General features: G+C 40.0%; 1 protein-coding gene across 3 annotated transcripts; it reads left to right on the top strand.

The window, feature by feature from the left end:
* Positions 1-562: 562 nt before the first annotated feature.
* On the top strand, positions 563-9,285 carry reep3a (receptor accessory protein 3a). Of its 3 annotated transcripts, none has more exons than XM_030786029.1 (8): positions 563-883; positions 3,534-3,606; positions 4,663-4,739; positions 4,959-5,079; positions 5,263-5,376; positions 6,710-6,842; positions 7,736-7,878; positions 8,165-9,285. In XM_030786029.1, exons 1-8 carry the CDS (start codon positions 852-854, stop codon positions 8,237-8,239), a joined length of 768 nt encoding a protein of 255 aa, XP_030641889.1. In that variant the 5' UTR covers positions 563-851; the 3' UTR covers positions 8,240-9,285. The 3 variants fall into 3 exon arrangements, with proteins under 3 accessions (XP_030641889.1, XP_030641890.1, XP_030641888.1); XM_030786030.1 differs by having other exon boundaries at positions 6,710-6,854; positions 7,760-7,878; XM_030786028.1 differs by having other exon boundaries at positions 6,710-6,854.
* Positions 9,286-15,382: the final 6,097 nt, after the last annotated feature.

The following is a 15,382-nucleotide window of genomic DNA, read 5'->3' as shown; positions in this document are numbered from 1 at the left end:
AACACATAGCAACCAGTCAAGCAATCAGCTCAAGCTGAAGACGGGAAGACGTTGATGTCATAAAGACAGAACCACAGATTGTAGAAAGAGACCAGATAAGTAACTGTTTAACAACAGGGTAGGCGGAATCGAGCAAAAGGAAAGCTCATGAACGATTGGACAGTTTTTTCAATTTGCATTGTAGAACATGGAAGGGGATGCTTGCATGATAAGAAATCACCCACAGGGTGGAGTGTTCGGCCTTTGTAACGAAATTTTTCAAACAACAAGAAACTACATTAGGATTTGTTTGGAAAAAAAATCGAGTTAACGAATTGTACCCTCCAGCAAATATTGCACTTTTTAACTTGGAAATTAAGAGTGTCGTGGCCGAAGTCGCGATTATTTCCTTTCACTGCAATGCAACACAAAAGCTACTTTCTCCCGTCACTGCCTTATATGGTCCTAAAGTCTCCCGTTTTTTTGTTCACCCAAGAGCTATCCATCTGTGTCTCACTTCAGATTATCTATGACAACAGACAAAGCTAGTTTACACAGTGGTATACCAAATCACTGTAGCAGTGAGGTCTCTGGGTTGCTCTTTTCACTCAGTTATTAATTTACCATGTAAATATTCTCGCCAGTTTTATCACAGCTATGCTTGCTATGCCATTTTTTGATGTTGCCGGGCAAGTAGAGTTAGTTAAAAAGCTAACTAGCTCAACAGTTAGTTAGCAAGCTCTAGCACATAGCTTATAACCGAACTGAGGCTGAGAGAAAGTTCATCTTATTGTTGATCAGTTAGCTTAGCCGGGAGAACTAACTAGTTGACCCCGTAGGACTGTAGTTGTCATTCACCCAACCGACGAAAGATGGTTTCGTGGATTATATCGAGAGCTGTTGTGTAAGTAAAAAAAAAAAATCAGACCTCTCTTCGCAATGTTATATAATTTAAATTTATTGAATTTCTTTCCATCTTAAGAGAATGAGTATGGCAGGTTGGTAAAGTGGCTACGTTAGCCAATATTAGCTAGCGGTATGTGTTCTGTTAACTACACCGGCCGATCTGTTAAACTTGTTAAATGCACTGTATTTCAAAGATGGTAGGATGCAGGTATCGGAAAGTGTTCAACCAAATGTTGCATGGAAGCTTTGCATCACGTCGAAGAAAGCTAAAGTGGATATCACAACATGATGGTTGTTGCCTACCCTCGTCACTGCATTTAGTATCTCTGTAGTTATGCCACACTTTGTATGGACCATGTTTGTATCCAATACACATGTGCTCTCGAAAAACATAGTAAACTATTAAATAACTTCTTTTGTAAACTTCAAACTAAATCAGACTCAAAAGTGTTGGGTGCCTACTGATGCCCACATAAAGTTATACACCGTTTTCACGGTCATGAAAATCCTAGAAAAGCCATGATTTTTTTTTTTTTCAGGCCTGGAAACTTTTTGGAAGATTATACATATTTGAAAGGTTTCGAGAAAACGTGACGCCCAATAGACGCCTACTAATGTTGTCGAGTGAATGTTCACATGATATTCATGCAATTTTACGTACACGATTTATATGCTGCCCTTGTGTCACATTTTTTAAACCCCCACTCACAAACACACACACACACACACACACATACATCTATCAGAAGGATAGACAGAAATGTATTATACAATGGCTTTGAAAGTGGGTGTGATGTTTAAATGTTACATTATAATGTTTGTAGCCCAAAACCTGAATGTTCTCTATGCTTGCTCGCTGGAAATTGAATTAATACTGTGCTTGCCATGTTATACACAGTCTTATTGATGACAGAGACTGCTGGATACAACTTTAAAAGTATCTTAAATGGCACAAGGATCATGCAGCTTACATTTTTCATTATTGATCACATTTACAGAATGACAGCAGTTTATATAGATCTGTCTTGAAATTAAGTGAACTGAATTATTTTCATTTTACTCATACCAAGATTCATCATCCACTTTACTGAATGCATAATATATGATAGAACAACAATATGTAAAATTTTGCATGCTATGGACATTATGTTAACAGCTTCCTTTTTAATCCAGCTCTGTTTAACCTCTGTGTTGCCATAGGCAAAGCAAGACCATAACAAATACTCAGCGCGCTGCAATAATATAAAAAAAAAAAAGTCAACTTTTCTCTTTCTGCTCTTATTCCAGTATTCCATTCTGTGTTTAGTCTTTGACTGTTTTTAGTCTTTTGACTGTTGTTTGCAGTCTAAACAATGAGACAGTGAAACAGCTAGTTAATTTGTAGTTTGTTTCAGTCTGGGGTTCTCTGGACAAATGCTGTTTCCTCTTGTCTGGGAGGAACTGTTCATTTTCCTGTGTTAGTATAATGTAAGGTGTGTCCGTCTCAGTGGAGGGAAACAGGAGCACATTTTGTACAGCGTGCTGTCATGCTTAAGCCAGGAATCTCTTATCAGAGCCTGGTTATGCTGTTAAGATAAGTTTGACATGATCCTCAGTCCATACTTAACAAAGCAGGTTGAGTAGACTCATTTTGTGTGAGAGTTCAAAGACCATTGTATTTTTGTGATATGTTATTGTTAGTGAAAGCTGTGTGTACGCTGCATTAGCACAAACAGAGGCATTAACACAAACAGAGCATTGTGTCGTAGGTAAGACAAGCATGCTGGGATGCCTTTGGCATTTGGTGATTGTAGATATCTCATGTTGTTGTGGTCATGAGACATCTGTGAATGAGAAATGCATGACTTGGACATTGTGACTGCAGCTGGAAGCAGCTTTTAATATCTTAAGGACTCTATATTTGTCTCTACCAGTGATATGGTTATTCACTGAAAACATCCTCTGTGAGTGATGCTGAACCGTGTGTGTTAATACCAACGCATCATTAGGACAGAGATCAAAATCAGCAGGTAGATTCCAGGATATTTTTCTGTTGTATCAGAACAAAAAACAGACAAACTTAACAAAAAACATGTATCAATGTCTCTCCTTGTCGTCTCTGGTTGCTTTTACATCTATGCCTGAGTTGATGTACTTGGGTGGAGAAAGTGGGTTATGTAATAGATGGCTCTTTGCCAGTGACCCCCACCCACCCATTGAACCCTCACACACACACACACACACACACACATACACACACAAACACTCACAATACTAATGTAGACGGTATCAGGCCGTACCGTTGTTCCCATAGTGACATGAAAATATACGCATTGGGAAGAAGTAGAGCGGTTCTAGGGAAAGGTCACAGTGTTCCCATAGTTGTACACAGCAGTGATGTGTATGATTTTTAAAAATCCCAGATCCCACTTCTGCTACACCTACTTAGCTTAAAAAAAAAATTTTTTTTCATGGTGTGTGTTTGAAAAGTTGTCGTAGTTTTGTTTAAATGCTTTGTGTTAGGATTTGCTGTTGCCTTGTCTGGAGTCTGATGAATTCACAAACAGGAGCTTTCTGACCTGTGGGACTAGCTGTTTGTTATTTATTTGTTGCGTTTGTTTACCTTATAATCAGGCCTGAGAGTTTTTCATTTGTTTTTGCATTCACAGCCTGGTGTTTGGCACACTCTACCCTGCCTATTACTCTTACAAAGCAGTGAGGACTAAGAATGTCAAAGAATACGTAAGTAAAACTTGACATTCCTATTTCAGTTTCTTTGATTTGTTAATAATTCATTTGACTGTTGTTTCTTGCCATTTTACTACAAGAGAATATAAAGCAATCTCTTACACATTGCTTTGCCCCAGTCTGTGAATTTCTGCTTTTGTACATGGTCCTTAGGTAGAGTGCCAGACTACCAAACCCCACAGAGTTCCTCCCCTTGACTTGACTGAGTTCCCCTTCCTTTAAACGAGTCTTCATGACCTCTGTCCTGAAGACCCACAAACAACATTTCTGTTTATGACATATCACTGATTCGGCTGAGACATATTCAGATTTTCTGTTTATCAGCAAGTCTTCAGTCTGCACGTTCAGACACGTCAGTATAAGACTACAGCAACCAGCATGCTCCATGCTTCTCCTCCCAGACTTGGACTAATAAACTGAGTTTCTTACAGTGAAAGCTTGTTCATGCCAAGTTGTCATATCTATAAACATGCCCCCTCATCAGGTTTCTTGTCCTTCTATGGGAATAGGTTTGTTCCTCTGCTGTCCAATGCAGCTGATGTAGTTTCACAGGAAGAGCCATAATTCTGTGTGACTCTTTGTATATGTGTATGCATGTGCTGTTTGTATATGTGAAAGGTCAGTTACAGGCTTCACATCTCAGTTCCGGAAGGTTTTAGTGTATGCAAATGTTTTAAGCATGTGGAAAACCAGTAAATAGGTCAGCCATCTGTCTTTAGTCGTGTTATGTGTTCTGAGCTCATAAATAATGATGATAATAATGATAGTGATGACCTATTCATATTATAAAGGAAAATCTGGTCGCTTTTTGTGTAACTGAGTGGCAAATATTAGTTTTGCTTTGTAAAGTGAAAAACATTTCTAGAGATGACCCTGGAATGATGTGGCTGGAAAAAGTGGCATAACATCCACAAACTTATCTAAGAAATTCATGCTGTCAATTGGTCTCTTTCATTTTCAGATTTTGAATGTCTTGTTTTCTTTCTGTCTCTCTTTGTGGTCGCCTCTGTGTCACACCCCTGTCTCTCTCCATGTGGATGTATTTTGTAGGTGCGCTGGATGATGTACTGGATAGTCTTTGCCCTATACACGGTGGTGGAAACCATCACAGACCTGTCTTTGTCATGGTGAGACAGACACTGCGTAGATCAGAGACACGCACTGATCTGTCACTTGTTGAGATGATGAATGACAGCTCTGATTGTGTAAAGTCGTTTGTTGATTCAGTACAAATGACTTAGTATGGACTTATTTGTTTTTGTTTTGCCCTGTGCTTTTCTATAATGGCATGATTTTTATTGATTATAGCATCATAAAGGAGGTTTACTGAATTGCTTGTGTTACAGGTTTCCATTATACTATGAACTGAAGGTAGCCTTTGTCATCTGGCTGCTGTCTCCGTATACCAGAGGAGCAAGCCTCATATACCGGAAGTTTCTGCATCCACTTCTGGCTTCCAGGGAAAGGGTATGCATCCTACACAAGCATGATTCTGTCATTCTCAAGTCTTATGTCCCAACAAGATGGGCACATTGGAATGGACAACCTGCTTTCAGAAAAACAACTCAGGGCAGGACTTGGTTTCATCCTTCTTCAGCCCACATAAGTTACATTTTCACCTTGCTGTCTCTTTGGCTTGTGTTTGATTAGGAAATAGATGACTACATTGTCCAGGCCAAGGAGAGGAGCTATGAGACGATGGTGAACTTTGGACGTCAAGGCCTGAGCATTGCCGCCACCGCCGCTGTCTCTGCCGCAGTCAAGGTACAGAAGACACACACACAGCAGACGGAGCAGAGACACCCACAGCTAATGAGGATGTCCGCGCTGAGCATTCACACTAAATATGTCCCAAACCGCTTAACTACCACTAAAAGTCGACCTCTTATGTTTCTATATTCATTTCCCTGAATATTCAGTTACTGTTTATCTGTCAGTTCTGCTTGAACGACAGAATTACGGCACACTAGCATCTCCTTATTGGCTTGGGCTCTCTAAAACATTAAACGGTCTCTCAACGGTTTCTACAGACTTCTTCAAACATTCAGCTTCTCTTATCTTTTATGTGCATTGTCATTTTCTCTCTCTCTCTCTCTTTTTTTTGTCTGTTTTTGTCTCTTTCTCTCTAATCTGTTATGTTTCTGCTCCTCAGTAAAGGTAGCAGGCCGCAGGTAATTGCAGTTTGAGGCCACACTGTTCTTGTCTGTCTGTCTTGGTTTTCTAACATTATTGTCACGTTATCATCAACATTATATCACCCTAAAATCAGTTGCCTTTGATTTATAAGGGTCCTGCATGGTTTTAGCATGTGCATTTGTTCAACCATGCATGCATGTGGAAAGGCAAGCCTATTGAATTTGTCGTGCTCTTCTGTGCTGGTCGTGCTGGTATGTTCTGGACGACAAACACTGCACCAAGAGTCTTAATGTTATTGTCAAATATAGTTCATAATTGTAATAATCTTAAGAAACTCTGCCTGAGAGGAGCACACAGAGGTTCTGTTTACTGTGATAACCTTAATACATTCTTTACTAAAGGAAAAAAAACATACTTTACTGTTAACGGAGAGAAACAGACACTAGAGCTGGAGGGATATACTTTAGCTTTTCTAAAGCCTGTCCTTAGGTTCCACATCCTAGAGAAATAAAAAGAGAAGAATGCACTGACCCCCAAGCGCTGCATTCAGCATGGTTTTCTCAGGCAGAGTATTTTATAGACAGTTTTATTTGAGGAGATTTCACTGCGTAAGTGTGATCTCAGGTCATAGGTTCTGTGTTTTCATACGGACTTTGACGTTTTCACAGTGCCTGGTTTAAAGAGAATCTGTATATCTTATCTATTAATGAAAGTTTGTCTGGAAAGAGTGATGTCATTACAGTTTGTGCTGCTTGTTAATTTTTCCCTACCATCAGGTTTCTAACTCGCATGGAAACATTGGCAAAGGTGTCTGAGCTGTTGGTTAAAAGTTTCTTTACTTTCTCACTGTTGTTTTTTTTAACAGCAGTTGTTTAAAAATTACTTTCTCAGGGTTTTTTTTTTTTTTTTGCATATATTCATCTGTAACATCTCACCTGATCACCTGACTCCATTGCCGTAGGGTCAGGGTGCCATCAGCGAACGCCTGAGGAGTTTCAGCATGCATGACCTATCACAAATCTCGTCCGACCAGCCAGCCAATCAGCAGCACCCGGGGTTTGTTCGACGGCCAATTCACTCTGGCCCAGGCTCCAGCACAGAAACTGGTACATTTACCTGGTACTAACTAGACACCAGGTCACACTGACATTGGAAGATACATAATCCATAAACAGATTTAGTATGTACACTCTCTCGATTGACTGAGACTGAGACTGAGAAACGGGTTACATGATATCCACATTTTAGAAAGTTCAGTGCTTCTTTGGGAAGTGTTTGAATGCTATTTAAGTCTCTTTTAAAATAAAAGCGTCTGTCAAATTAGAAAATGTAACTTAATGTAGTGTCAAAAGGTGAATGTACAGAAAGGCTGTGTAAAGCTGTGCTGTGGCCGTGTTTATCAACACACTCCCAAAGTATTTCCATCTGCCCTGTGTGTACCTGAGGTCTGCATCTGCTCAGTCAGGTGTGATAGTCCAGGGCTAAAACTAAAATTTGCAGGCCAGGAGTTAATTGCGGACTGACTTGAGAAACACTGGTATAGATTCCTCCTATAGATCTGTTTGTGATTTGTCAGTTTACCCCCTCTAGTGGACACATGAGGACATACAACCATTAGTTGAAACTGGAGCATGGGGTCCTGCTGATTTTTGTTTTCACCTCTTAGTTACCTGTTGATTTTCACCTTGAAAACAGGTGTGGACACTCTTCAGCCAATCAGAGATTTTATTTAGTTGGTCTACAAGAAAAACAGCAGGACCCCGGCCCCCCAGGACTGGAGTTTGACACCCCTGCTTTAGATTCTGTTACTAATCCCGTTTTATATATCAGTGTATAAGTGATCAGGCACAGTACTGAATGATATTGGTCATAAGCTAATTCATTATTTGAAGTGGTTGATAGTTTGTTGTCTTTGAGTTGTTTTGACCCTGATTATAGTAACATGGGTCTGTCCTTACCCTGCTCATCTCATGATCTCTTCCACTAGAGTACTACACATATGGACAGGAAGGGGAGGAGCATGGTGATGAAGCTGATGGCACCTTCTCAGAGGACGAGGCATCTGTGCAGCGTGGCCTCAGAAGGTCACAGAGTGTTAAGATCACTCGCTCCAAAGCTGCACGCAAAGAGGTGTGTGTGTGTGTATGTGTGTGTGTGTGTTTTAAAATAAATGCAAAGGTACAGAGGTCTGTGTTTACAAATCTGACATGGTCTGGTTGATGGGAATGTCCACATGAGATCAGGTATTATGCCTTATGCTGCATACATTATGGGTACTTTGGTCATTTTTTCTCAGAATTGAGAGTTGATGTATTTGTAAATGTGCATGTATTTTGCATACTCTATTTTGTGTCTTTATTTACTATGTGAAAGTTGACATTCAGTTTGTTGTTTTGTTTTGTGTGGTGCTCCACAGCCCCGGTATGGCTCCCTGAAAATCAAAACTAGGAGACGACCAGGACTCAGCTCAAGCACATATGAGATGCCCTGAATCTTTAAGCCTTCTATCGACCACCGCATTGCCACAGACACAGACTATCAGCCAATGAGCCCTGGAATCAGAGCATGAGTGACACCTCCATGAGCCAATCCAAATTGTACCTGGCTGGAACTGTGATTTGTTTGGTTAACAGAGTTCTGTCCCTGCCTTCCTTTTTAATCTTTTGTCTCTACCTGTACAAGATACAGTGTGAATGTCTCTAATCCATTTGAAGACTTTAAAATGACTGACTTAATGAAATGGGAAAATGAATCGGAAAGGTTTTTATGAATTATGAATAACTTTCTTTTAGCTTTAACACTAAGAAAAGGACTGCTGAACGGCTTAATCCTGCATTAATGAAGTGTGTGTATATGTGTATGACAATGAGAGAGGATGAAGGGTTTTATTGCTCCCTGAATGTTTACACTTATTTCCTAGATTGACTCATTTGAAGCATTGCTGCCTCGTCATCTTATATCTGCGCATCCAAATACATTGTAAAAGTTCCTCTGGACAGTATTTCCAAATGACTTTTAAGTTGATGTCCAAAAACATTTATAAAGTTTGTCTTTCAGTTTTAGCTTTGTATTTACCATTTTGTGTCATTGTCATTTCTGTCCTTTATTTCAACTTAATTGTATTTTTCAAGTGAATGGTGTAAACTGTCGAGTTTATAGCCATTTATAGTTTTTAACTAATTAATACACTAGGTGACTAAACACATGAGATACACTACATAAACAAATATGCCTTTGTGCCTTTTATTGACATATAGGAATTTTGGCATTTTTGACAAAGAAGGAAAGACTGTGTGTTACATGTAGGTGTTGGCTACAGTGTGTTATTTTGTCCTTGTGCAGAAGAATTGGAAACTTTGCACATGTGCTTATAATAGTCTGTGATTGTCTGTCTGTTTTGATAGTTTGTCATCATTTGAAACAGGTCTGTCGAAGAGAGAACTCGTATGTTCACTGTAACCAAAGTTATGTCCAAGTGTCTTAAAATCCTGGATCAAACTAGGACTTATGAAAATATGTTTGAGAGTTGCTTTGTGGCATTTGAATAAAGTTGCTTTAACCTTTAACGCTCATGTGATTTCATTTAAAAGGTTTGGGTTTTTTTTTTGTTGTTTTTTCTTTTTTGCAGTGGTTGAACCTAGTGATTTGAATTTTATTTCTGCCTCCACATTTCCACATACATCTCTGTACAAAATGGGAAGACTGACAACGTTTTAATGGCAGTGAATTCTGATTCGTTGTTTTATAAAACTGAGTCCCATTGTGTCTCTTTGCTGTCTATGTATTAGAATTTAGTAGACTAATTAATCTATATGACACTTCATCCATAATGCAGGTTTCTAAGTGATTTCTTTACCAGACTTAAAAAACAAAACACGTGATCTCATTATATTTTAGATCATGAATGACTACAGAATGACAGTGGCCTTCTTATGAAAAGCGGAGCTGTATTTGAATATGATTACAACATTGGCGGACGCGGGATGTCAGTTACGTTAATTTCTAAGACAGTACATCCTTAAATGTCCACTAGGGGAAGTAGAAGCCTTTCACTCATCCATGACTAGTTGTTAAAGCACAGCCTATATGGAGTGACATGACTTCATTCGTTTCGGCTATTGAAAGAAAATGCAAATATTCTTTAACACCCTTCTTGATCCAATGTATGATGAAAGAGATCAGAAGATCGATAATTTTGACACTGTAAGAAGAGGACGTAAATAGGCAAATACAGTTTATCTTGTTTATTTTTACGTATTTGTTTTTGTAGCTGAAAAGTTACATTGTGCGCTGAGCTGACATTATCAGTTTTTTTGATAGATGCGCCCTTTACATGCACCACCAGAATATTTGAATATTTACATTCTCAGGAGAAAAAAAGACAACCGATTGCCGTTAGGCACCGACGCACAAAGGATCTTCCACGTAACTAAACATCAGTTTGACTTTGTAAGGAAAACCGACTGGTCAGCGGCTCACGTAGGTTTTGACCTGTGTATAAATCTTCATAGGAACAGCATACGGTAGGAACAGGGTAAAAAGAAACAGGGAAAAATTCATTTGCTATGTTGGAATTTTAATACAGTTATAACGATAAGGTCGAAAGTGTTACTTTTTAACTCAGTCGATTTTAACTGTCTTTTATGAGACGAACCCCAATCACTACACACATCATACAATTGAAATGTGACAAGTGAATAGAACAACTAAATAACGTGGCGTTTATCTTGCGGCGTGAACGCTAACACCGCAAATCAGGCAACTGATCTATATTAAAACAAAACTCAAAAGTACAAAACAAATCTGAGATAATAAGTACTTGAAAATGTGTTGAGGTGATTAAGTAATTAATCTCTCAGAGAAAATAGATGAATTATGAATGTATGTCTATATGTGTGTGTCTGTGCGTGCATTTGTGTGAATGTGTGTGGTCCAACTTGAGTTGCTTCATTGTAGTCCCTGTCAAAAGACCTGGTTAAATCTGTCAGCGTGTTACTTTGAAGATGTCCCGGGCCTCAGACTCCATCACGGCAAATAGGGGGAAAAGGGGGGGGGGGGGGGAGAGAGAGAGAGAAAAGGCTTTATCTCTTAGAGGTCAAGGCCTAAATGATGACATAGAGTGTGGGGGTGTGTGTGAACTGACAGCACTGAAAGAGACAGAAAATCTGCCGTCGCCTCTCGGGTCAAACAAAGCTTTCGCAATCCTTTATGAGCGTAATCACTTTGTCAGCACACAGTTTATTTCTTTCAGATTTTCACAATGAATGAACTTGTTACGTTGTACTACAGGAATAAGATGCAATAGAATGACTCTACGCTGCTGAAGTCATCTCTCCATTTTTACACTTGTTCTGTTCCATTCTTGATGAATCCATTATCATTTTACCTCTTCAATCTCTTCATTTTCTTTCTCTCTCAGTCTATTCCTCTGTCTCTTTCTTTAACCCTTGTGTCTTGCATTTGTAGTTCCGCTGTTCACTCTCTTCCTTACTCTCTCCTCTCTCACTCTATGAATGGTTATGTGATATGTGGAGTGGATTCAATAACTGGCATATCTTTCCCACTGAGACAGACCTGTCCGGTCTGCATTCTGCCCCAATCTTTCCACAGTCTCACCCCCTTAATCCCCAAACTCAATCCCCAAAGCCCCAGACCCCTCCATAGAGGATCAGGACCCCCAACACCCAGTAGCTATCAAGTTGCTCAGAACTGCGTTTCAGGGTCAGCCACCTTTACCCCCATTTCTGGCTCCTGACAACCTCACATTCAAGGATTCTTAGATCACACTATCTTGATCATTTGAGTCAGAAAGTAATAAGATTACCTTCTTGTCCAAGCGTGCATTTATTAATATAATAATTATTATGTGGGAACAGTAAAGCGTAGGAATATGCAGATATCATTACAGTTTGTACAGATTATGTCTTGTTACTAACTGGTGACATTACACATTCTGAATATCAAAGAGAAACACACAAAGTCTTTGTGTACACAAGGTTCACAACATATCCCAAAGTTAAATAAACCAAAAGAAATTATTCATTCATACTTGTTTTGTGAGTCCTGGCCAACGACATCAAACGAAACAAACCCTCAAAAGAAAAAAAAAAAAAAAAAAAAAAAAAAAAAAAGAAAACAAAAAGCAAGAGCCAGAGAATGCGTCGTCCGGCTGTGCGTGACAGCTCCGCTGTTTACATCCACAGCATGTGTTTGCGCACTGACAGCTCCTCTTTAGCTCCATTTACACTTACTCTTCTCAACTATGTGCGCCGTCGCAGCTCTGCCAAGGATGCGATTAGGCGCGCTTTGAACGCAGGATATTCAGATAATGAGGGCACTGCCAGAGACAGCAATGAGGTCACTGGCCTGCCTTTTGTGTGAACGGTAATGAGAATAAAACAAAATGCGTTTCCTGATTGCTGGTGACCTAATGAGCGCCGGAGTTTCGGTGGGAAAGTGGAGAGAGCGTGCACCTGCGCGAGTGCGTCAGTGTCGGCGGGTGAAGCTACGCTAACGCACATTTGATGCGAATCAACGACCCAGCCCCTTGCATTCATTCCAAGGCAGAGAAGAGCGAGAAAGAAAGAAATAAAAGGAAACAGGAAAGAACAATCTTAATTACCAGAAAGCGCAATCTGTGTTATAGCCGTCTCTCAGACAATGGCTGTGGTATGGACCTTATTGAGGCTGTTGGCGAGGGCCCACTGGTCAATTGGGTCATTGAATCTGGATTGTTTGACAAGAGCCAGCGGGGACGAGTAGAGTGCAAATGACAGAACAAAATTGAGAAGTTTCTCGCTGAATCTGTCGGGAAAGACCCTGTCAGGAGAGATTACCAGCCACTCCGGGGCCCCAGCGAGCAAAAGGGCGCCGACACCATCACAACCCCCTCCTTCCTTCTCCCACTGCGCTGCAAGTTTAATCTGAATTTGCATGGCTTTGTTCCCGAGCCTTCATAAGGCATAATCTAATTACAGGGGTGAACTGCTCGGGCCAGGAAGAAGCACATGTCCTTGTTTGCCTTTGCGGGTGCAGAGGTGACGTTTGCCAAAGGTCTGAGTTGGTGACAGGGATAGTGTTACCTGTGACACCCAGGGAAACGACAGTGACGGGGGAAAGGCAGTCGGTGTTTGGAGCTCTTGAGACGGCTGTAAGGAAGTGCTCCCAAACTTCTTAAGAAAATGAAAGCATCTATAATGACCCCTGCTCCAAATGCAGGGAGTAAAAAGGGGGTAATTAAATGAGTTAACTTTGCTCAGTGTATCTAATGGTAGGGTGGATTAGCCTAATGAAACACCGCCTCATCAGCACTGCGGAGCCTCATCAATCCCTGATCAAAATGCGCGCCTAACCAACTTAGACGATGCAAGAGAGTACTAGGCTTCTCGGAAAAAACCCCAAACCATTCATCCATTTGGAATGATGGGCCCCAGCAATTTGGAAAATGCGGAAAACAGGAGGTATTCTTACTGAACCCGCCTCTGTTTTCTAATTACTCGCTGTTCTTCTCTCTCACCATCACATTTTCTCTCCGCTGCCCTGTCCGCTAGCGCGCTAATTGCTTGAAGCTGCGCTCTTTGACCTCTCTAATATAAGGTGACAGGCCGAATGCTGAAAGGTGATTGGCTTTCAAGGTCGACCACTGAACTTGCCACTATGTTTCCCGTATGTTTGTGTGCAAAACAGCAAAACTCTGGCTGTACTGACGCTACTACTGTACAGCAGTTGTTTTCAGATTTTTCATGTCCCTTCTTTAAAAATAAATCAAACAAACAAAAGAAAAAAAAACAAAAGAAAACAAAAGAAAACAACAAAACAAAAAGAAAGAGTTGACGGTATTTTCTCGAATGGTTATTGGATTTCATTTGCTGTACAACACATGAACAATTTAGGCTCAAATTACAATGCAGGACCCTAACCAGTGCCACCTATACCACTGCTTTTTACAAAGAAAAAAAAAACTTAATATGATGTTTTTGCTATCGGCATTCACTGATGAGAATTAAAATGAGACTACACAGAAATGTAATTCATCCTTTAAGAAACGTGTTTTACTCTGAAAATTACAATTTTACTCAAAAACAACAACAACAACAACAACAACAACAACAAAAAAAAAAAACCAAAAACAGATAGGGCATAAGAACTTATCTCCATCACATTGTAGATTTTATACCCCCCCCCCCCAATAGTTAATCTCATAGAGTGACATGGAGTGTTTTACAGCAAGATCACTGGCAACACAGCTTTCTTATTTCCAGTGAAAATTCTTTTTTTTTTCCAGTTTTGAAAATTTGATGGGAATTCAAAAACAATTGTTCTTGCAAAGGGAAACAACCCAAACTTACAGTACAACTGCTTTCGTAAGTGTTGGAGTGTCAACAGGGGGGAAAGAGAGGGCCCCTGTCATAGGGTACACTCTGGTTTAGAAAATAATGACCCTTCCTTGGTCATTAATGTCCATTTAATCAATCGTGCCACATGAGAAATCAGTCCCGCTATTCATTCACAGGACAATTGACCTTGTGTGTGCCCTTCCTCACCAATAAGCTGTCATACAGCCACGTCCAAATTGAGGCAATTAGTAGCACAGTCTGCATCAAGCTGTGAATCGGGAGCCATGTGCTAATGACTGGGCTTGGACATGACCCAAATGGTTCCTCTCAGACATATCTGAGGAACAGACAGACAGACAGACAAACAGACAGACACACACACACACACACACATGTTCCAACAAGTGACCAGCCATCCTCACCTGGCTGAAATAGGGTGTTGTACAGTGAGTGAGCATGTGTGTGTGTGTTATATGTTCACATGAAAATTCAGTTAAGTTTAATATAATCTGTGCATCAGTTTCATCAAAGCCAAGAAAAACAGAAAGTTTAAGTTGCAAAGTATTTCTGACTTACTGAGAATTGTACAACAGTATATTTGTGCTAAGCCAGCAGAGTCACCACAGAAAAGGGGCTCTAGTTAAGGTCTCATAACACCAGATTACCTCACAAGCGTTGCTGGAAGACTGACACAAATTTTGTTGTATTCTGTGTTGTATGTCTGTTGAACATACATAAAGTTGTAAAGACATAGAGAGATGCAAACTCTATGAATGTTTCTTTCCCTAGAGGTTAAAAAAAGTTTTGTTTTTTTTAAGTACAGGACCTCATGGGACTTTCATTGAGCTTCAGCCCAAACTAAAGATGACAATTAGCCTTTACAAGAGCAAAATCCATTACTCTGGGTGAACAAACACACTTTAACTTCTGACTTATCCAGTACACACACCTCATGGCAAACTCACCGCACCTCATTACAAAAAATACCCCCCCAAGCATATCATTTACATTCATCCAGACAGATTCTGGGGCTAAAGCACTTTAACTCATAAATTAAACACATACAGTGCTTCAGACAGTATAATATCCATAATTACATTTCTGAACTTTTTTTTTTTATTGGTTAATTATCTAAACCCAAGCTGTCTACAGACGATTTGAGTTTAATAATCCGATTACTTGGATGGGGGGGGGGGGGAGAAAACCCCCGTATTGGGTCCACAGCCATAATGAGATAGTAAAAAAACTCTTTTTTTCCGTTTAATTCTGTCCTGTTTGTGACCTTGAGTACAGAAACA

The sequence above is a fragment of the Chanos chanos genome, chromosome 10, assembly GCF_902362185.1.
Source record: "Chanos chanos chromosome 10, fChaCha1.1, whole genome shotgun sequence".
NCBI lineage: Eukaryota > Metazoa > Chordata > Actinopteri > Gonorynchiformes > Chanidae > Chanos > Chanos chanos.
This window is presented reverse-complemented; position numbering and strand designations above follow the sequence as displayed.